Genomic DNA, 24,141 nt, shown 5'->3' with positions numbered 1-24,141 from the left:
AGGAGAACCATTCTGAGGGACTGGGCTTTGTCGTGCAGTAACTCCGTGTGATGCTGAAAGTGACAAATCCTGAGAAAGGCAAGTGGGGGGAATGGTGTCCATCCACAGCCATGCTGATGAGAGGACTCGACTTCCCCAGGTGCAGAGAGAACTCAGCTTTGTCAAAATGTGGAGCCTGGCAGGTGACAATGCAGGACGTTCTCTAAACTGTTAACGGAAAAGTCTAAGTCAGGGGAGTTCATCACGTTGACCCCTGGTGGACTGATTTGCTCGTTGATACAGCAGCCACTTACCTGTCCTCCACTCCGGGCCAGGGATCCAAGGAGCAAACAACACAGCCCCTATCTGAGGGGTGCCGGCTAGCAGAGAGGTGCAGGCACAGCATGAGGCCACAGCTACATGCAAGTCTGGCATCCCTGGAACCAGGCGGCGAGCCTGCCAGAGCCAGCGGTATGTGGGCTCAGAGAGCAGCCTGGCCAGGACAGGGGCGAGGCAAACCGGGCACCCAGGATGCAAGATTTAAGGAGACACACCTGAGCCCGTGCAAGAACAAGGTCAGCACCTGAGCACGAGTGCTTCCCTTACCTCACCTAGCCGGCTCTGCTGCTAAGACCCCACCAGGAAGAACGGAAGAGCCTGCGTTTGACCTTCTAGAAAAACATGTTTCGTTCACAAGTTTTTTTCTTCGTTTAGTAGAATCACAAATGGCAAACTAAAGGTGATAAGAATGTTGTTTCCCACTAACTCAGATGTCACAAATTTCTACAAAAGTGTCTCATCTCACACTTTTCCAACAGGGACGTTCCATCAGAGCATGGAGTTGGGGTAGGAAGGAGCCATTCCTCGGCTAAACAGTGGGCACCTTGTGACCCTGACAGTGTGCTAACTGGTGATCTCAAGAGTTGAGAGCACTCTGGGACAATCCCCTAGTGGAGTGTGTCAACACGGGGGACCGCAAGTCTTCCCCTGAAGTGAGGATTTGCTTTGAGAAGTGTTTTACCATGAGAAGAACATGAGGTAAAACCGGTAGTAGCTTGCTTTTCATTGTGTGCCACCCGTCTTTCTCCCGAGTGCTCTGAAGTTCCCTCCCCACACTGAACAACCTTGGGGTCAGAACGTTTACAGTGCTGTTCAGTAGAAGTCTGGGTGGCAGTGGGAATGTTCTGTTACCTGCACCATGTAGCACGGGGGCCACTAGCTCCACATGTTCACCCAACCCTTCAAATGTGACTGTGTGACTGAGGAGCTGGACTTCAGTTTTTAATTCTAATTCGTTTGAATTTAAACTTAGCCACCTGGGACTAGTGGCTGTCATATCGGACCGCACAAATCTCTAAAATAAAACAAAAAAAATACATCAGGGGTCCTTTCTTGATTTCATAGAGCCCAGAAAATATTCTGAATCTACTGGTCTGGTGCTAGTAGTAGTAAAAATCATAACCCCCACCCAAGAGAAATAAGCAGAGGATGCCATCCGTGGACACACACACGTGGAACCACACACGTGGTTCCCCGAGGACACACGTTCCGTGGAGGGACGGCAGGGAAAGCGGCTGGCAGCAGTTCTCATAACGGCCACACACACCCTTCACAGGACCGTCCCATCGTATTGGAAAAAGCTCCGCATACCCAGAGCGGCAGGGACTCGAGAGACAGGGCTGCATCGTTCCGGCGACGTGCTGTCAACATGGCAAGAGCCACAGAGCCAAAGCTAGAAATGCCCTTAAAAACAAAAAAATGCCCTGGGATACATTCAGCGCAGCACGGGGCTCCCCTCCCCCTTCCCGCACCGCAGGCAGGGGCCCCAGGTCAGCCACCGCCACCCCCCTGCCTCGCCTGCAGCGACCAGAAGTTCCTTCTCATCTACTAGCTGGAGGACTGTGCTGACACCCCTACCTCACCGGACAGCAAAAAAACCGCGCGACCACCCTGCGGCCGCGGGAGGTACTGTCCTCATTTTACAGACAAGAGTGCGGGGCTCCAGCGGAGAAATCCGGTTGAGGCCGCACCGCTGGCCACCAGCACCGGGCGGCTAAGTCAGGCTTTCCCAGCTGCGGTCCCGCCATGCCGCCATGCCACCATGCTGAAGGCTGGGAAATGGGGTTTGAATCAAGCTGAACTGGTTAAGCCCACTATCCTCCTTGAGAGCACCTCTGCACACCGCTGGTGATGGTCGGAAGAGACTGCCTCCCACCCCGCACAACACAGGGTCTGTCAATACATCAACCCATGGCTGACGCCCCTGAACCTGCAGTGGGGTGAATGGGCCAACAGGCCACGTCAGCACCTACACAGAGGTCGCTCCATCGCTGAGTGACAAGCACAAGGTATTTATCATCTGGGCTTCTCACAGAACTTTACAGGGGTCTCTGATTCTAGCGGATACTGTAAATCGAAACGTGGTGTGTACGGACATACTTCCGTCGTTACATGGTGCATCCCTCTACCCTCATCTATATAGCCATCCTCACCTCTGCTTCTGCCAGGCCTTCAGGTATCTTCATTCATCTACCCAGGTGCTGGGGATACGGCAGAGGGCAAAATGCACAAAGCCATGCCCTTGCAGCGCTTACATTCTAGGGGGGGAGGCGGAGGTACATGGTAAAATATATTAATATATAATGTGTAAGGCAGTGCAAAGTGTTGAGGAAAAATAAAACAGGAAAGGAGGATGTGAAGTGCTGAAGGTTTGTGGGATGGTGGAATTGTACCCGGTGTGCTCAGGAAGGGCCTGGATGAGGAGGTGGCTTTTAATGAGAGACATGGGATACATTTCTATTTTTTAATGTAGAATACTTCATATGGTCCTCTTTTTAAATGTAGAGAGGAAAAATGACCCCATTTAACAATAAATTGCAAGGAAAAATAAACAGATGGGGAGAGATTTTTTTAATATTTAATAAAACTATCAACCAAGTATGCATTTTATCTGAATCCCTATTTGTAAAAAACAAAACTGTAAAAACAGTGTATGGAAGAACAGGGGAAACTGCACACACACTGGATTTTAAGAAATACAAAGAAAAAAATTTGAGGTGTGATGATAATGTGGTTCTCTTCTTTTTTTAAAAGAATGCTTGTATTTCAGCAAATGTACTAAGAGTCTTTCTATGAAATGATGTGTCATCTGGGATTTGCTTTAAAATAATCCAGGGGATGGGGGTCGGGAGCAGGTGGGAGTAAAGCTACAACAAGATGGGCCACGAGTGGGCTGGCTGATGAGGACAAGGGGATTGGTTGGGCTCTCCCTCTGGTCTTGGATGTTTCGGTTTTTCCATAATAAAAAAGTCAACAGAAACATAATTCCTGTTACCCAAAATATTTACAATAAGCAAACAATAGCCATTACACTACAATGACAAGAGTGTCTGGAGGTTAGACCACAGACACATTCTGTGGTTTGGCTCTCAGTATCTGCAGTGGACTTTCTTCCAAGAAAGCACCGCAATGGGCAGTATCACTGGAGAGCTCATCCCCTCTCCACTCGCAGACCTCACGCTCACGTCTCTCCCAGGTTATGGGAAAAGGAGGAAAAGGAAGTCCAAAAATAGCCCCCGATGCAAAAGATGAGTAATGCAAAAAGTCTCACCAAGTCCTGAAGGATTTTAAGCTTCAAATCCTTTTGTAAGACGGACATTAGGATGCAAGGTTGAAAAGGTATGTGAAAAGTACAAGAGCAGCTCAGCCCCAAGGGGAGAATCTCAGAACAGAATGGGTCATATTCTGATACACCAGGGGCCGACAACCCAAAGGATCCAGGAGTAATCTGTGTAGAACAGTGAAGGTTCCATAATAGAAGAAATGGAAAAGAGAACAAAAATTAAACACCCGACACAGCCCAGCGGCATGTTTTGGGTGGCCCTCCAGGAGGGCATTTTCCTGCAGGCAATGCTTTTTTTGATATGCTCCTTTTATACACTCATTCTATTGAAAACAGACCACTTGAATTAAATTTTCTAGGGCTACATGAGTAAAAATGAAACCACACATTTCCCCTAATTTTAAAACTTACCTTTTACAGAAAATGTGGAAAAACAAAAAAAATGTAGAGGAGGAGAAAATCTCATTTTTCAGGCACAACTGGGCATAACATGTTATGTCTTCACAGTTTTTCCTTCTTGCAAACTTTTTATCCTCTAGTTTTTTCTCTTGCATCACACTTCTTTGATGCTTCTCATTTTTCTGTTTTCTTCCTGGTACTCCTGTTATTCAGATATTGGATACAACAGTCTGGTCCTCTCATTTTTATATATTTTTTTCCAATACTCTTTTTATTCCATTTTATGTATGATTTCCTTAACACTTTCTCCCCCTCAACACCCATTTCTATCATGGGTTTCATTCCATGTGCTCTTTGCTTGTTCTCTGGATTAAAAAAAATTTTTTTTTATGGCTGTGACATCTCTTTTGAAGATATTAGTGATTTCCTCCCTTGGAAATTTTCTTCTCCTTCAATGATTTTTCACTCAATATGCTTTTGCTCTGTTGTTTGTACTTGATATCATATTAGAAACTTCCCTTAAGTATTCGGTGACTCGTGTCTGCCTACTCACCCAAGAAAAACTAAAAACCTGATTGAACGCTCTCTGCACATTGAAGGCTGGTTGACAAGTCTCTATAGGGATCCTGCTGGGACAGAAAAGATCTCTACAAAAAACAAAAAACTGTCTTTTCCCCATTGTTTATTCATGTATTTCACTGAGGATCCTCCTGCAGTATCAGTATCTTCAAGTTTCTTTTCTCGTTCTGTTCAGATTGTCTAGAAAAGACTCTTCTGCAGGGAATATCTAAGGCTGAGAGCCAAGCAGAGGAAGAATTCTGAGTCTCAACATTCAGTAACCTTTTACTTAACATCCCGATCTTAGGGTTTTAGTCCCTACCCTCAACTGTGCCTGGGGCCCCTCAGTCCAGAAGTCCTCTATTCACCCCTCCAGGGAACATGCCTCCAGTTCTGCCAGCGCGGAGAAGGGACAGTGGCCCCTGTGTGAGAAGGGAGGGACTGCAGGCTCTACCTAACTGCTTCGTAAACAGGTTCCTGACTCACCTTTCTCTTCGCTCCATCTCCAGTCCCAGAGGTACTTAGTGTCTCCAACTCTAGACCAATATGAAGGATTCCATGGTGTAAACCAAGCAGCTTCTAAGTTTTTGCCCCCACAGTCAGCTTGAAAGGCAGCTTTTCTTGAGGTACCTAAATCCATCATCACTTCTCAATTTGCCTTCCAGTCCCAATTTTATTGCCATTGTTTCTTTCCCCTCTTGTTGCTTTTTATCTTTGTAGGGTGATACCTTTAAAAATATGTATATCACTCTAGTGTCATTTTGGTGCAGTTTCATGAAGAAGAGGACATTTATATATTCAGTCTGCCATCACTGGAAATCTCAGATTTTTAATTTTATATTTTTCTGATTTTTAAAAATATTTGAGATCATCATGTAGATTTCCACATCCTGCTTATTCATATTTTCAGGAAATTAAGCCCTCCATCTGTAACCCCTTTTATTTAGGAAGGAGGACTCTTTCCCCCAACTCAATCTTCCAGAAAACCTCCTTTTTTTTTTGAAAGGGACTAGAAGCGGTCAACCTAAAGCAGTCACTTGACTCATTAGCTCCACCTCGTGGCCCCTCAGGGAAAAGGTGGGCAGGCGGAAAAAAACCAAGCATTACAAAATTGACATTTTGAAAAGAGCTGTCCCAGAACGTTGCTTAAAATATCTCCAACTCAAAGACTGTCTTTAGACCCAGACTTCTACATCCACATCTCACCAATGACTTCCTAATTATTAAATCCAGTGCTACCTCTTGATCATGCTCCTCCTGAAACATTTAAAACATTTCTCTTTGTTCATTGAGGCAATCCTCTACATTTTTTCTCCTACTACACTGATCAGTCCTTCTTAGGCTCATTTTCTACTTGTTCCTCCTCCTAATTAGGTGCTAGACCACTAAATTTTGTTATGAGTCAGGGTGCAGACCCATGTCACTAGATGTCTGCCCCCTCGCACAGACTTAAGCACCACCTATATATGCGGTCCCGAATTTCTATTCCCACTCTAAACTCATCACCAATGGCCATGACAGCTCTAATAACTAACAGGCAGTTTTGTATTGGGTAAACTCATCACCAATGGCCATGACAGCCTAATAACTAACAGGCATTTTTTTATTGGGTAAACTCATCACCAATGGCCATGACAGCTCTAATAACTAACAGGCATTTTTTTATTGGAATAAAGTTGATATACAATATCATACTGGTTTCAGATGTACAACATAGTGATTCAGTAATTATATACATTACTAGATGCTTGCCATCATAAGTGGTTACTCCATTACCATACCAAGATATTATAGTATTATTGGTTATATTCTCTATGTTTTATTTCCATTCCTGTGTCTACCTTATTTTACAATTTGCAATTTGTACCTTTTTATCCCCTTTTGACCTATTTCACCCATCCCCTCACCACCCTTCCTACGGTAACCGAGAGTCTGTTGTCTATATTTGTGGGTGTGTTTCTTTTTTGTTGGTTTGTTTTTTAGATTTCACATGTAAGTGAAATCATACATATTTGTCTTTCTCTGCCTGGCTTATTTCACTTAGTAGGATACCCTCTAGGTCTATCCATGTTGTCGTGAATGGCAAGATTTCCTTCTTCTTATGGCTGAGTAATATTCCACTGTATATATGTACACATCTTCTTTATCCATTCATTTTTTGATGGGCATTGCAGTTGTTTCCATGTCTTTGCAATTGTAAATAATGCTGCAATGAATATGGGGTGAATATATATTTTCGAATTAGTGATTTTGTTTTCTTTGGTAAATTCCCAGAAGTGGAATTGCTGGGTCATATGGTAATTCTATTTTTAGTTTTTTGAGGAACCTTCGTACTGCTTTCCGCAGTGGCTGCACCAATTTACATTCCTACTAACTGTGTAGGAGAGTTCCCTTTTCTCCACATCCTTGCCAACACTTGTTATTTCTTGTCTTTTGGATAGTGGCCATTCTGACTGGCATGAGATGATACCGAATTGTGGTTCTGATTTGCATTTCCCTGATGATTAATGATGTGGAGTGTCTTTTCATGTGTCTGGCCATCTGTGTATGTCTTCTTTGGAAATGTCTATTCAGGTCCTCTGCTCATTTTTTAATAGGATTATTTGGGTTTTTTTGGTGTTGAGTTGTACAAGTTCTTTATATATTTTGGATATTAGCCTCTTATTGAATATATCATTTGCATATATATTCTCCCATATGATAGGCTGCCTTTTTGTTTTGTTGAAGGTTTCTTTTGCTGTGCAGAAGCTTTTTAGTTTGATGTAGTCCCACATTTGCTTCCCTTGCCTGGGGAGATGTACCCAGAAATTTCTCATGCTATTCAATAGCTTTATAGTACACCAGGGAGCACGATACCCCAGCTTTGTTCTTCTTTGTCAAAATTACTTTGGCTAACAGGGCATAAATCTGCAAAGAAGTAAAAAGCTAACCTTTTCAAACAATAAGGCTTCTCTCTCACTTACCAACTTTACATTTCCCTGTATGGCCCTGGAAGATGACTGGTTAGCCAGAGACGGGTAAGATTCCTCAAGGGAGGAACAACCTAAGACAGGCACAGTCGCAGGGGGGCCATCAGGTGAGAAACTGGGGATCAACAGAGGTGAGGCTTAGAACCTCACCCCCCCGTTCTGAGAGAAATCTTCTGCATACGTGGATGTTTCATTGCCCTTGTCTAGCTTGGATTAACACATAGTCTACAGGCACACACCCGATCATCTACATTTGCTCTCTTACAACACTAAACTATGTTTTCTACCTTTATCTTGTATCTACCTACCACTTCAGCATTTTATTAAAAATAATAATAATAAAGAGAGAAATGTGGTATCCACATATAAATCAAGTATAAAAATCAAATGAATATTCATATTCGAACTGATTGTTTATAGTTAATAATGCATGAGCAAAACCGAAAGTTTCTGTGATGACTGCCCTTGTACTGTTCACCATGTAACTTATTCACTATGTAAGAATTTGTTCTCCATGTAAGAACTTGTTTGTTATGCTTCAGAAGATTGGAGACTGATGAAAATTAGGCTTGGGGTGGATTAATGATTGTGCATTGAGCATTGACTCCCCTATACAGAATTTTATTGTTGTTAACAACCATTTGATCAATAAATATGAGAGATGCCCTCTCAAAAAAAAAAAAAAGTACACACTTCCAATTGTAAAAGAAATAAGTAACCAGGATGTAATGTATAGCATAAGGAATATAGTCAAAATATTGTAACAACTTTGTATGGTGCTAGCTGATAGCTAGAATTATCATGTATATAAATGTTGAATCACTGTGTTGTATACCTAAAACTAATGTAATACTGTGTGTCAACTACCCTTCAATAAAAAATAATTATTTACAAAAAAAAATTGCTTTGGCTATTCAGGGGTCTTTAATGGTTCCATATAAATTTTAGGTTATTGACTCTAGTTCACTGAAAAATGCTATTGGAATTTTGATAGAGATTACACTGACTGTAAATTGCTTTGGGTAGGATGGCCATTTTGACAAGACTAATAGGCATTTTTGAACTCAACATGGCCAAAACAACTTGATTCCCAGCTGCTCCATCTTTTCCACCCAAACTTCCCCATCCCAATAAACAGTCCCACTGTCCACCCAGATGCTGAAGCCAAAACCCAGGAGACATCAGTTCTTCCTTTTCTTACTTCACATCAATATAGCAGTAAGTCTAGTTGGCCCTTCGTCACAATGTGCCCAAATCCACCCACTTGTGCACCACCACAGCCCAAGCTCCACCACCTGTGTTGTCTGCCTCTTGGCTCCCTGTGACAGTCTCCTGCATGGTCTCCCTAACTCCACAACCCATCCTCCATCCTGCAGCACTAGTTGTCATCTTTAAATAAAAACTATATCCTGTCATTCCCCTGAATAAATCTGAATGACTTGACTTTTATTCCTAAGAATGAAGTCTGGACTGTTATCAAGCATGGCCTTTAAGATGCTGCCTATCTCTTGAACCTCACTTCCTCCCACCTGCTCTTTAGGCTCCACTCACCGTCCTTTCGGATCTGCAAAGACACCAAGCTCATTTCTGCTTTAGAACCTTTGCACTGGTTATTCTTTCTGCCTAAAATAAAATGCTCACTCCTTTAATCCTTGAAGAGCTAACTGCTATATCTCACTCGAGTCTCCAGCCAAAGCCCACTTCCTCTGTGTAGCTTTTCCTTTGCGCCCACTCTTCTGACTCTGCCTGTGGCGCCCTAGTCATTCACCAAGACCTCTGAGATAGGCATGCTCCTTGACTTGGAGATTAACCCATCTCTTAAAAATAATAAGTCACATGGCATGTAATACTAATATAGCTGTAAATGTTCCAAATTCCCCACACTGTCAAATTCAATTAAGTATTTGCTAACCACCTTCTATGAATAAGGCAGTACAGGAAATAAGATGGTCCTGCCCTAACCATCTTAAGTAAAGCTTCTCCAACTCTTGGCCTGGTTATAATGATACCAGTATTTAAAAGGCACTGCCAGAAATTTGGTAAGGATGCTAAGATGTTCTCTCCCAGCTCATCCCTGTCCTAACTACATTTTACACACACATCATCTGTAGGATGTGAACTCTCACATAGGGGCTTGCCTAAAGATGTCTACAGGGTGTTTAACTTGAGTCCTGAGCCTGAGGGTAGCTTTGGTACCCTCAGCCCATGCAGTGTTCACTCTGTCCGCAGCATCCATGGAAAGCATGACTTCAGCCATCTTTCCTGTACAAACTGTCCTCATTGTTCACTGAACATTGCCCATCTGTTCCACATGGTCTGACAACACTCTACTTTGTCTTTGATTTCTCTGTATCTCCAAAGAAAACCGAGTGTACCCAGCTACAACTGCACTTAAAGAGAGACAATTTGAGACTCAACCATGAAAAACTGGAACTGTTCCAGTTTTACTCTTGGCCAACAGTAAAGACACAAATACAAGGTGACTGGCCATTAGAGCTGTGGCCATAGAACAGAGGGCCGACTTTACCCATAGGGCTCTGGTTCTTCCTCTATAAAATGAAGTTAGACAAGATGATACCAAAGCCTTTTCAAACTCACAGAGGAACGCCAACCTCAGTCCCAGTAGGAGGAGGCTTCAGTGGCCTCTAGCATTGTCTCTAGGCAGGGCTCAACCGACCCTCCGCCACTTCACATTCCTAAGGTACAGGCCCAGACTCCAAATGGTGAGCACAATACTCACTTTGCTCTACTCAAGGCCATCACCCAAGAGTAGACTGACAGAACATCCCCACACCGATTCCTCCCCCCCAAAACAAAGCCAGAAGGACATTCTCACTTCTCAAGACCATTCAGGAGTTGATAGAAAACACGGCACAACCAGCCTTTCAGCAAGCCCTCTATTCTGTTCAGTTTTCATGCTAACAAAGTCTATTCCGCTTAAATCTCAAAAATCAGAAAGTTGTTTTGGAAATGGAATTATATGACTCTCTCAGAGGAATTAACAAACACAGTTAGGCATTCTGAAGGAGCCATGGGTGTTAAAAGGTAAAGGCAGGGGAGCCACCTAAGACATTACCATTCTCCCAATGTCTTTAGTCCTGACAATCCTTAGGAATCTGAAATAGTTGAGGGTCAGTCTAGTCCTACATGGAGAAAATGCTGGAAGTTATTGACCCACACAGTCTTGGCTTTGCCATCAAGTCACTCCCGTCTTGCCCAGACTGCTCGGCAGAGATATTTTCCTATTGGAAAGAGGCGGAGGAGGTGACCTCACTTTCTGACTGGGCTCAGCTCTGCTCACCATGGGACGGAGCTAGGTTTTAGAGCCTGCCGTCAACACTTGCTCCTTACCATGCCCTTCCCAGAAAACATTGTACACAATCCCCTTCTCCCAGCTTGATTAATCTGATTAATACAGGCTCAGTAAACAAGAAACTCAATACACCTGCCTCACATGTGTATTGAGTTTCTTGTTCCTCATCACATGGGGTGAAAAAAAGAAAACAACCAAGTGTTGCTTTGATACGCAGCCTCAATTACCCAGATACGCTTATAGCCCACTGTGTAATATTTTAATAAAAATGCCAGATAAATATTTGCTAAATGACAATTTATAATCCTGTTCCAAGTACAAACATATATTAGCTACTAACATACTTGCCACGTACAAGAACGAAGTAATTTGTATTGTAATATCCCAGTACCTGTGTGCATCAGATTTTTAGTCTGTCAAGGTTAAAAGAGCATTTTTTATGATGGGTGTGTCTTTAAGAGACAAAATTAAGGACACCCCAGGAACTGTAAACATTATTTTTGTTCACAAAAACAGATAATAACTTTATAAGTAAAGTGAAATATTCTGGTTCATTTTAAGCAAGTTAGGACGGTTTTTTAAAAAATTGAGATATAACTGACATATATATGATATTAGTTTCAACATAATGTTTGTACAACATGATTTGATATTTGTATATACTGTGAAATGACCACCATGATAAGACTAGTTAACATCCATCACCGTATCTAGCTACAATTTTTTTCTTGTCATAAGATCTATTCTCTTAGCAACTTTCAAGTATACAACACAGTATTATTAATTGTGGCCACCCCACTGCACATCTCATCCCATGGCTTATTTATTTAATAACTGTAAGTTTGCACCTTTGGACTCCCCTCACTCATTTCACCCACTTCCAACCTGAGGATGCTTTTCTATACTGGTTTCACCCACAGGATTAAATATAAAATGCACAGACCTCAATTTAAAAAAAATACAACACACCAGAGGAAAAGGAGTGGCGAATTCAGAGTAAGAAGCCTTGGTTTTCAGTCTCACTTCTTGTAATTACCAATAAAACTGTCTCAGGCTAATGATGTTACATGTGAGTTTTATCCTTACCATCACCATCATTTCTGCCTTATAAATAAGGAAATTTATATCATTTCCCTGATTACTGTGAGATCCAGACCCAATCCACTCTTTGAAAGTATTTTACTAGCAGCTTTATAGAGTATATATGGGACAGTGACTCATTCCACCAGGAACAGGCTCCATTTTCCACTGTCCACATTTTAATATATACCAAGAGCCTTAAAACATTCATAACTGATGAAACAAGGGTGATGTAAGGGCAACGGTATATGGGAGTTTTTCATACTATTCTGTTTGCTTTTATATATGCTTGGAATTTTCCAAAGTTCTTTTTTTTTAGTTTTTATAACTAGTTGATTCATTATTTTTTTTTACCCCCCTTCTGAAGCTGTAGAATATTTTCATAGTGACATGATTCTTCTGGTTTTCCATTTTTATAACCCAAGGTTGATAGGTTTCTCTCTGGAGATCTGTCAGTCCCTACCCAGCTCCTTCCTAAAGGAGTGCCCTAGATCTGCCCCAAAGACAGATCAGTAGGTCAGAGTCTCTTCTGCGAAGTAGGAAGGGGGCTACTTGGAGACATGGGTGTTCAACACCAAGCCACATGTATTTTTCTGTTCTTTTTTTCAGGAAGACTGACCCATGCTATAACTGGTTACTAGCACTGTAAGATTCTCTCACACCCATGCTCTCAAACCAGTCTAAGTGCAGGCTGAAGCAGTTTCTAGTGTGGGCATTAAAGCATCTGATCCTGCACCCTATCCTTATTCTGCATATAAAGTTTGAGGTTGGAAATCATTCATCCTCAGTTCCTGTCTTTTCTCATCCATTGTTGGTAGATCAAAGCCATTCTGATTCTTAGTCCTCTTGTATATCAATACATCACCTCCCTCTCCCTTTCTTAAAAACTTTAAAATTCTTGTTCTAAAATTTTGCAATGAAATGCTGTGGGTTAGCTCTCTCTTCATTCCTTTTGCTGGGTAATTAGCATGTCCGTTTAATCTGAAGACTCAGGTCCTTCAGCTTTGGAAGATTTTCTTATATTATTTCTTCCATAATTTCCTTTCCTCAGTTTTCTCTTTTCTCTTAATTAGGAACTCTTAGCAGTCAGATGCTGAACCTTTGAGATTAATCCTCTATGTCTCTTACCATTCTTTCACATTTTCAGTACTTTACATTTTTGTCCTACCCTTTTAAAATTTTTTTTAGCGGAAAAGGGGATGGGGAGGGATGCTCAGAGGGAGCATTTTGTCCTACTTTTAAACTACTTTGTTTCCTTGTTTTACTTTCCAAGACTGCCTCAATCTCATCTTTCAACTTTACTCAATATACACTCTTATGAAGGTTTCACATGAAAAACAATGTGGTTATTACATTCACCCATATCATCAAGTCCCCCCCATACCCCATTGAAGTCACTGTCCATCAGTGTAGTAAGATGTCACAGAGTCATTATTTGTCTTCTCCGTGCTACACTGTCTTCCCCATGATCTCCCCACTCCATGTGTACTAATCATAATACCCCTCAATCCCCTTTCCCACCCTGCCCCTTTGATAACCACCAGTCCCTTCTTGGAGTCTGTGTTTACTCTTCAATTTTATCTTATCAATGATTAACTTTCAAGAGCTCTAAAATTACCCAATTGTCCTTTTCCCACAGCATCCTGTTCTTATTAAGTAGATGTTATACCTCCTTTAACCCTCAGAGAGCACTAATAAGATTTTCTTCCAAACTACGTTTCTTCATTTAATTCACATAACTTGGTTTGCCATGTGTTCTATTTTTATGTCTATGAGGCAGTCCAGTCTGTATGTCTGATCCTGCCCGCTCAGGAAGAAGGAAGCCATGCCACATGTAAATAGGCAATAATCAATTTCTTTTGGATACTTTTTGATTTCATGACTACAACAAAGAATGCACCTAAGTACACAAGAAGCCAGCTTACCTTCATGGAGTCAGAGTATAAAATATATTCCCTGAGCACAGGTAGAAAGTCTTCTGTCATGTCATCCGTCAGTTCTTCCAAGGCTGCAGAGCAGTTGCCAATGCAAGCTGACACACCCTCCAGGGGTTCAGCCAGCTCCCCCTCTAAGGCACTCCACGTGGAGTACACTGGCCCATATTCTCTCAGCTCTACAAGGTACTCTAAAGGGGGAAGAGGAACCAGTTATGATCTGGCTGCACAGTAATCACTGGTAGTTACTACTGTAGCCAAGAACTCTCTACAGTAAGATGTGTTTCCCCAGCCATTCACTCAGCTGAGCGTGCTCCCCTTTCAACACAACACTGCTTATAATTTTTTTGTAGATTTCTAAAAGCTGATGCTACAGCTAACACCGTAACATCATCTCACTCTATCCCATAGTGGAAATGCCATGCCTCTGGATATTGGAGACCACAGTGCCTTCTGAGGAAAAGTCACAGGAGCTACATCACTAAATATCTTAGAAAATAACCATTCACCTACTCATGTAGTGCAGTAGTATTTTGACAGGCAATGGGGGCAGAGTTTCATATAAATTTAAGGAGATGTTTTTAAAGGAAAAAATTATCAGTCACAGTGGAAAAATAATGGGGGTTTAGAAAATATTTTGATGCAGATGTGATCTTACACAGGCAGATTCACTCTCACTCAGGGGTGACCCCAACACCTTGGTCCCATCAGAGTTTACTCCCTATGATCCTCAGATGTGGATCGTACCTAAAGCTATCACTACCGGCTGCAGGCCCCGCATGAGACCATCAGTGGGTAAAGCACAGGGAACAAAGAAATAGGTTGATTTACTTCCTCCCACAAAGAAAATCTGGCCCATTTTTCACCAGGATTCTTGCTATTATAATATGTTGTCCCCATTTTTTGGTAACCAATAGGTTAACTGGTTCTGGAGAATCCTTTTCAACATGTTTCATATTACATGCTAGTATGATTAGTAACATTGTTCAGGTTTGTTTGGCCTGCGTGTGTGTATGGATACAGAAGAGCAGGTGGCCACAAGAGGGGTGGGGAAGAAATGGTGTCAACAGCCCAGAAGGTTAGAGAAACTCCTCATGTAACTCCACAAGAAAGGAGGAGAGTGAGTTTGAAATGAAGCAGGGTGAGGCAGGTGAGTCAATTTCAAGTCCGAAGGCTCATTAGGGTAACTTTGGCAAACACAGGTCACCCTGCTATCCTTTTGAACCATCTTCCTATCAGAAAAGATACCAGTTTGTTTCTTAAATGATCATTCCCATGAATAAAGGGAAGTTGAGTCAGTGTCTCCACTTTTAAAGCTAAAGTTAGAGGGGAAGTGAAGAGCCAGAGGCCCAGAAGTGGCTGTCTGCCCTGGGGAAGCAGGCACAAGGCTGAGGTGCAGGACAAAGGGCACAGCACCAAAACTATACTCCAGTCTCCACCACCTCACCCCTTCCTTGTACTTATTTATTAGTCTCATAATTAAAATATGGCCTAGTTCTGTCATTCCAGCACTCTGCAGGTTGAGTCTGCTTGGCACACATACATGCCATTTCTGCAAATGTGGTCCCGGGGCAGGATGAAGACCTCAACCAAAAGCTCACCTATTTCTTCTTTGATGATCCGCTGGGCTATTCGATCAATGGTTCCCAGTTTGAGAGCAAACGTATCCAAGTAGTCACCAATGGCTGCAAACTCCAGAGGTCGACTCCTCAGCTTGTAGCCTCCGGTGACATGCTTGACCGACTCGCCCACCCTAGTCAGCAACGTGATCCCTTGCTTCTTGTAGGCGTTCAGGTCCTACAAGTGACACATGAACAAACCACCTCTGAGGCTCAGTCACTCATGTGGTCAGGATCAGTAAACCAACTCCTTCAGATGGTTTCTTTCTGGAAATGGTAGTCTCAGAAAATAAGAAGCTGAGTTAGACGACTAACCACACACACAAGAGCATCCTCTTCTTGCCCTCACAACCACCAAGCTCACATGCCTGGGCATTTACACCCATGTCTCTTTCACCAGAGCTGGTCTCCTGCCTTTCTATCAGGTTCCTCACCTGGGCATGCTCTGCTTTAAACACAAATGCCATTCTAACATAATTTTTTTAAATCGTGGCCAGAAAGAAGTGTCCCTTTCTCCCATACACAATAACCAAAGTCATCTTTAGGAGCAAAATTCAAGAGGTAAAATCATTCCATCATTCATTTATATCCCAACCAAAGCCATATAATAAAGCAAGTAGAGAAAGTAGGGAGTAGACAGTGGGGAGCAGGAAACAATGACAGAAAAAGCAGTGCTAGAAACCTAAGCGAAGAATAGATGCTGTACAAACAAAATGTTTTACCTGGAATTTCTTAGTCAGGGTACAGATGCAAATGTATAGGGTTTCATAATCTGTTGTATCTAAATTTTAAAAGCACGTTCACCTGCCAGGTAAAACAAGCTTCTTCCTATCACTAAACTCTAAGAAGAGTCCAAAATATCTCAGGTTGTTGGTCTATGTTACTTACCTGAATGGTGCCTTCAAAATGGTTTTTACAGAAGATCAGGTATCTGCTCCTTATACCCACCCTCCATACAAACAGAATATTAATTCCCAGTCCCAGAAGGGCATGATTACAGGGAGCTAAGGGAACATGACACGAGGCCATAGCTTTCTGGTCACCTCGCCTGATTTGGGGATAGAACAGAAAACAGGCTATCATGGTTAACACAGCTGTCTGACAGTCCCTGCCTTTCAACACACATCACAGGCTCAGGTCTCTGTAAGTGCATGTAGTGGAGACAACTCCTAACTTCGCCTCCTTCTTTATTTTTGCTCTTAATTCCACACTTTCCTATCCACACCTCCCCTCAACAACAAGGCTCAGGTCCATCAACTATCCTCTCTCCTGTCTCTCTCTTCAACTTTTAAAACATACCCACAGCTCACCCAACTTAAAAGCAGCAGCAGTTTCCTCCCTTTCAAAGTCACGCTACCTGAACAAATGCTCTAAAGATTCCATCTCCATTTCTAACTTCATAAACTCCAGACAAAACAGCATCCCCATAGGCACCAGGCTTTCACAGGACAGTTAACTGGAGCCTCGCAATTCTTGGAATTGCTTCCACAGACAATATTTTTTGGAGTAGATCAAAATTGGCCTGTGGATTGCATGAGCTCTATTTCAAATAAGAGTGTGAAAAGAGAACCTGGCCAAGTTAATTGGCGTGTTCAACAGTAGTTAACAGTACCTGTCTGATTGCTGTACTCATTCTGCCAAAGATGAAATTACTGACTTGAACACAGTTGATACTGGGTGTCCCCCCCACCTCCCAGCATTACCAGCTTCTTCTTAAGGAAACTTCTAGTTTGTGACAGGATCATGTGGCAAACATTTGAGTGGCTCATCAAAGACCAAGACCAGTTATTCAAGGTGTGTTAAAAAAAAAAAGATGGGAGGCCTAGGGAGGGGAGGGGGAGATAGGAGCTGTTTTTCATGGGTGCAGAGTTGCAGTTTTCCAAGAGGAAGAAATTCTGGAGATTTATTACACAACAATGTGAATATAGCTAACACTACTGAACTGTATGCTTTTAAATGGTTAAGGTGGTAAATTTTATGCTATGTGCATTTTATACCAATTAAAAAGAAAAAGGAAAGGGACTAAAAGATGGAGCTCTTTAGTGCATTAAAGTTCAGCAAGTAATGAAATCAGTGTGGGATTTGTTCTACTGAGAACCACCTTCTCTGCACTTACTCACCGAGTTGGATTTTGATTCAGACACCGAAGGACTTTTTAAAAAATAATTTCACCATGTCTGGCCCACAGATGAATACCACACACCTACAAAAATCTTTCCTACTTATTGTTCACACAGATTTCTAACGACTAGGGGCCCAGGTTTTGTCCCCCTTTGTTTCTGTTTCCAGAAAGGTGACCAAGTGTGAGGCCTGCCTGGACACTGACTTGAAACTTGGGTGGATCGTGAGCTTTGGAGAATGGGATGGGTTTTACTTTGTGTATAACCTGAAAGAACTATCTCCAAAGGTCAGTTCACGAGGGAAAACTTATTTGAGAAAAGATCACAAGTTTGACCCATGGGGGAAGAGGCCTCTGGGAAAAAGAGATGATAAATCGGAATGTCTTCAATGAGGCTTAAACACCAATTATGGTTTTAAAAAAACAACAAATACTAAAGGACTTTGTCAATGTGGTTTCCATTGTCTGGACAATGGCATCCTGTCTAAAGTCTTTAACTTCAACTGATGTTACCTGAAAATATTTCTCAATTTGGCCATTTTGAAAAAGAAAACTGGAAAGGGCCTCGATACCCTTGCCAACACGGAATGAATTACTGATGCCCTGAGTATGGGAATACGATACATGGAACTGAACAGACAGCACTGGAAGGGAGCTGGCGTGCAAGTCTGCATGTGAGATCCCACTTCTGCAGACATTCAGAGAGGAGCACCTCAGGTCTTCCGGCCAGTTCTGCCAGCAGCGAAGCAGAGAGGGTGATTTTTGGGGGAGCCAACTTGAATTTGCATACACAGGATCTGGCAACTGTGTAGGACCCAAATATTTCTGGCCAATGCCTGGAAAATGCCCACCTGACAGGAACTTGGCTGCAGGCAAGTAATGCTGACCTCCTCTCGCTCAGGCCTTCTGATACAGAGGAAAAAGGCAGCTTCAGGAGCCACAGAGACCCAATTTCAGATCCTAGAGTTGCCACTTGAACCAGTATGAACTCCCTGAATTTGAGATTCCTCATCTGTGAAATGAGGCTATGAGTAACCACTCACAGACCTCTTGTGCAGAACAAACTTAACAGATACTCAATAGACCTTCTTTCCCCTGCATGCACACTGCTGGTCAGAACCACTTCACCCAGTAAATAGGCCAAAAAGCGTTTAAGGACACACTTCTTGCTTTTGGCAAGTGAAAAATATTCTAAATTCCTCTGCTACTGCAAGGGGGTGCTTCTCCTGAATTGTAACACAGAAACCATGTTAATGCAAACAGACACCAAAAAAAAATCACTTTTATAACATCCACTAGTGGGCCACGCATGAAAGTGGCTTGTGAGAGATCAAAACAGCTTTTAAGAAAGAGCCCTGAAGAATGTTATTTTGGGGGAAGAATATGAAAACGTCTGCCCTTACCTTAGCAGTGAGAAAAACACTAAAGTGTTCATTGAAAGAGAGCACAGGATGATCTGTAATTCTTTTCAGGAATTTATCCAGAGCTTTTCTTCTGGTCTCCACAAACTCTTCTGAAAAACGATCCACAACACCTTTCACCACAAACTTCTCAGGAAGCGGCTACGAAGGCAGGAAGGAAAGTGTTCAGTGATCGGTAAGATGGTGGAAAGAAAAACCACCAGCCTAGCAAATAATTCCTGCAACCCATCGGTCCAAGCACACTATTTCTTCATCAGTGGGATCTCTATGTAATCATCAATATAAACATGTCTGAAAAATATACATGGAATAAATCACAACTACCCTGTTAATTTTATAATGCCAGAAATAAAACACTGGAGCACAGTCCCAAGGATACAGAAAGCCAGTCAATATTTGTCCAGTAAATCCAACAGTATGTTTATCTTTATGGTGCTTGGTGCATAGGTGATACAATGGGAAAATGAGGTCAAGAAAGACAGGCTAAGGAAAGAAGGCAGGCAACGTCAACCACACAAAAATTCATTTTATCTAGATTCTACCCCCAATTTAAGGGGGGAAAAGAACATGGTGAAAGGAGAAATAAGTGCCTTAGGCAAACCCAGGCATCAAATATCTTTTCTAAGTCTTTTTTTTTTTTTTTAGATTTACACTGAAAAGTTCTTTAAAGTGTAACTTCCTTTACTCCTTCTAATTCAGACAAATTTCTCTAACATATTTACTTTGTGCCAGTATTGTACGCAATTTAAACTGCCTGGCTATCAAGGGATCTTTGAGCTTTTACCTATTTCCATAGTAACTTGATCAAATGCTTGATCTCCTAGTGCACAATTTGAAAATGTTTTGGTTATGAAATATTAAAAGAACATTAACATTAAAAAATGGGCATATGACCTGGTAGACACTGCTCCAAAGGAGATACACAAAGGGCCAATGAGCACATGAAGATGCTTCACATCACTCATCATTAGGGAAATGCAAATCAAGCCCACAGTGAGTTACCACTTCATAGCCACTAGGATGACTGATGGAAGGAAGGAAGGGAAGAAAGGAAGGAAGGGAGGGAGGGAAGGAGCAAGCAGTGGGGAGAATGCTGAAAAACAGCGTTCAAGTATGCAACCTCCTTAAGCCCCACATAGCAGTGAAAGAGCTTTTCTTTTAAATTATAAACCCTCAAGCACACACACAATGGAAATAAGGACCTGGACAACCCAGAAAGTGGGCTCCTAAGTTACCTGAAATGGGAAAGGCAAGAAGCAATCCAGATTTATGACACAAAACCTTTCATAGATTTAGGAACTAGCCACAGCAGTGCCCCTGGAAGTGAATTAGCTGAGGTAGGAAGGAATTCAACAAACTCGACTTGAAAGAGCTCTGCAAGGTCACTGTGTTTCAGTTCTCAAGAGTAAGTAAAGACTCTGGAGCCACACCTCCTGGGTCCATCTCTCACCTCTGCTAAGCAGTTTGATTTGGTCTAGTTCTGTAATCTCTTGGTACCTCAGTTTCTTCATCTGTAAAATTTGACACCAACAGTACCCAACTTGTAGGGTTGTTATGAGGATTAAATCAGCTATCAGTTTGAATGTGCTGCAAACAGTTCCTGCCACAGAGTAAATAACACAAGTTTGGGTTTTTTTAGTTGTGGGACTGGCAGCAGCTTCAGGGGGCTGCTAATCATCAGGGACAGCTAGTGTTGTAAATCTTGAGGTAATGGCAGAGTTCAGAGGAAAGGCTAAGCACTGGGGATTGTCTTGTTACTGGGTCAGGAGTTCTGGAGGGCACAGTGGAAAAGTTTGGAAATGAAGGAAGAAAGGGAAATAGAGTCAGAAATAAAATTACAGAGCCACGTGAGGATAACATGTCCAAGTCAGACGCCCAGTGCACCTACGCTTGGGGAGAAGAAATGCGCGATGGGGTCAGACCAGTGCTCTGGCCCAGGCACAAGCACCGGAGAGGCTATCTTAACAGGGTCTGCCTGTCCTTAGGCTAACTCCTTTATTTGGATCTGTTCTCCCCTTCCCTTAGGCAGCCATTCTCTCAAACCCTCCACTCAACCCCAACCTCTCATGCTAAGCAGATCACCACCTCTCCGAAGCAATAACCAGGCAGAAGTGCACCGCATGGGAATTCCCTACCATTTTGCTTCATCTACAGAAACCCGTCTACTGGAGACCACCCTCACCTCCACTCCTTGGGCCCCCGTGGACAACACACCCCTCCCCAAAGCTATTCCATCTGGGGCCTTGACCCATGAGTTCATTATCACGCACCTGTGACCATCAGTTAGTTATACCTTCTCTTCCCTGTATCTTCAACATCTCCTCCTCATCTGGCGAACCTGAGTTTACAAAAATAAGGCTGGTTCTCTTTCTACTTGAAAAACAAATCCAACTATCCCTTGACCTTACATCATCTTCTCCATTCTCCTTCCTGTCCCAGTCAACCTTTTTGAAAAGTATCACCTATCTTAACTTCCACTCTTTCCATTGGTTTCTCAGCCCCCCAACCTTCCTTCACCCCAAAGCAAAGCCACCTTTGGTACTGCCTTCAGTGCCACCTTCCTCTGCCCTATCCCTAACCCAACACAGGAAGTGCTCTTTTAAAGATGATCCACGACCTTCTAATTACCAAATCTAGCAGGTATTTCCCTGATCTTATCTCATGGGTCCTGTTGAGCATACTCTCATTTGCTTATACTGAGAAGGACTTGGGAGGAAGGCCTAATAAGCAAGTAAGTGGTTAGGTGTGCCTCATTTCACGTAACAGATGACCCCCCAAAATAGTTATCCATTCTTCAGATTCGGTACATTGAACTTGATGTTAACAAGTCAGGGAAGCTCACTATTTAAAGGAATCCTGGAGTGAATCCTTCTGCACACAGGATTTCCTTCTGTAAGAAGCATTTTTATTCCCAAATGTACATGGCTTCAGAAATTTGTTTCTTCCTATTTCAAGCCTCCTTAAGGGGACACACCCATTCTCAGCCTCACCTTTACAATTACCTTCTGGGTTGTTTATGGATAGGAATCTGGGCTGCTGGTGAAATCAAGTGCTTATATCAACTGTAAGTAAGAAAATGCACATAAAGAGCTCAGCACAGCTCCAAACAGAGGGCAGATGTCGAATGAATGCCAGCTATTTTGATTAATTTGTAAACACCGAGAACAGAAAACAACAGGGGAGTGGACTCTAGGGTGGAACTTCCATGTATTTTTTCAGCCAAAATGTTTTTAAAAATCATCTGGGATACCATTTCACAGCCACTAGGATAGCTATAAAAGAGAAAAAAAGGGAAATAAATCTTGGCAAATATGTGGAGAAATTGGGAGTCCTCATATGTTGCTGGTAGGAATGTAAATGGTACAGCCGCCGTGGAAAAGTTTGGCAGCTCCTCAAAAATTAAACAGAATTCCCATATGACGCAGCCAGTTCCATTCCTTGGTGTGTAGCCAATATAACTGAAAGCAGGTGCTCCAACTAAAACTTCTACAACAAATGCTCAAGCAGCATTGTTACAACACCTAGGTTGGGAGAAGGCAGAATGAGAAGAGATCGCTCCATGAGTGCGGGGTTCCTTTTGGGGGTGATGAAAATGCTCCAGAATTAGACAGTGCAGGTGATGGTAAAATAGTGTGAATGTACTAAAAGCCACTGAGTCATACACTTCTGAATTTTATGTCACGTGAATTTTTAACCTCAATTTTTAAAAAAAGACGTGATAGAAGCAGATGTCAGAAAATGCTATGCTGCTGGCTTTGAAGATGGAAAAAGGGGCCAGAAGCCAAGGAATGCAGGCAGCCTCTAGAAGCTGGAAAAGGCCAGGAACAAATTCTCCCTGAGAGCCTTCAAAGGAACACAGCTCTACCTACAACTTGATATTAATCCACAGAGACTGACTTTAGATTTTGACCTCCAGAACTCTAAGGAAATACATTTCTGTTGTTTTAAGTCACTTAAAAACAAAACAAAACAAAACACACCTGGTATAAGGTGAGGGAGTGGGTAGGGATGGAGAAGAAACAAGATGGGCAATGAGTTGATAAATATCACAAGTAGGTGATGAAAGCATGAGAGCTCGTTGCACCGAAACCCTCTACTTTAGTATATTTGACATTTTCCATAATGAAAAAGTTTTTTAGAAACTATACATGCATATGTATATTAGAACTTACCAAAAAATCCTATTTGCAAAGCATTATAACAACTCATTAAATATTTCAAGGTTTAATCCTAAAACATTCATGGTTTTATAGCCCTTGATGCTTTGGTAAAGCACTTTCACCATGTATTATATTAGTTATATTGTATTTTATATTAGTTTATAAGAATATATGTTATAATCTGTGAAACAAAAGCATACATATTTCCTGTAGGTTGTCACTGGGAAGCTGTATTTCCAAGTGGGGAAGGACAAAGCAATTTAAATTGCTTCTATGCAATTCAACAAATGTTTAGCACACACCTACTACTTGACAGAAAACTATTTTTCCTATCCTAATCAAATGAGCAGGTAATATTGCTCTTCAGCAAAAATAAAAAAATAAATGAAAAGATATCCAGATTAAAAGCCTTGTCCCTATAAAGAACCACCACCAAGCCTGGTTTAATTCAAAGCATTTGAAAGTTCAGCCAATGTTCAACTACTATTAACTGATCTACTAGTAGGTAAACTAAAAGCATGTATATACTTTCTTAACAGTACAAAAAGAGGCGGAACCAACTAGAAAGTGAAATTAGAGTTTTTACTTATTTTTTCATGTTAAGAGAAACAACTGTTGTGTTACAAATTTCTTATTAATTCCTTTAAGTTTACCATTAGAAAAAAACAAAGCTGGGTGCATAATAAATACAAATGCATCCTTCTAGCAAACCTTCCTTCATAAAAATTGAAGCAAACATTAAATTTCCAAGTGAAATCATACACTAAAGACTTTAATGTATTTGCTTCACTTCTCAAATTTATCTGTGCCCACTGAATTATATAACCTTCTGTGTAACTACCTACTGTGTAACTAACTAGTTGTGCCCCAGCAAAAGCAGCAGTATTAAAACCAACGTGTGAGCCAAAAAATAAATTAAAAAATAAAACCTTGTCACAACGAAGACTTTCTAGTGACTGTTAGACAAT

The 24,141-nt window shown here is 41.9% G+C and overlaps 1 protein-coding gene across 4 annotated transcripts in view; it reads right to left on the bottom strand.

Moving 5' to 3' along the window:
* Positions 1–24,141, bottom strand: part of SNX30 (sorting nexin family member 30) — a 111,963-nt gene that overhangs the window by 22,004 nt on the left and 65,818 nt on the right. For 3 of the 4 annotated variants that reach the window (XM_036915631.2, XM_036915632.2, XM_057498930.1), the window contains 3 exons: positions 18,996–19,154; positions 15,456–15,651; positions 13,846–14,045 (listed from right to left, as the gene is read on the bottom strand). In XM_036915631.2, the coding sequence (XP_036771526.2) occupies positions 13,846–14,045; positions 15,456–15,651; positions 18,996–19,154 (555 nt within the window). Of the gene's footprint in view, positions 1–1,885; positions 2,386–13,845; positions 14,046–15,455; positions 15,652–18,995; positions 19,155–24,141 lie in introns of those variants that run through there. The other variant, XM_057498931.1, reaches the window with a different exon arrangement.

This window comes from Manis pentadactyla, chromosome 3 (assembly GCF_030020395.1).
Source record: "Manis pentadactyla isolate mManPen7 chromosome 3, mManPen7.hap1, whole genome shotgun sequence".
NCBI lineage: Eukaryota > Metazoa > Chordata > Mammalia > Pholidota > Manidae > Manis > Manis pentadactyla.
The sequence above is the reverse complement of the archived record's forward strand: the minus strand, read 5'-3'. Positions and strand labels throughout refer to the sequence as shown.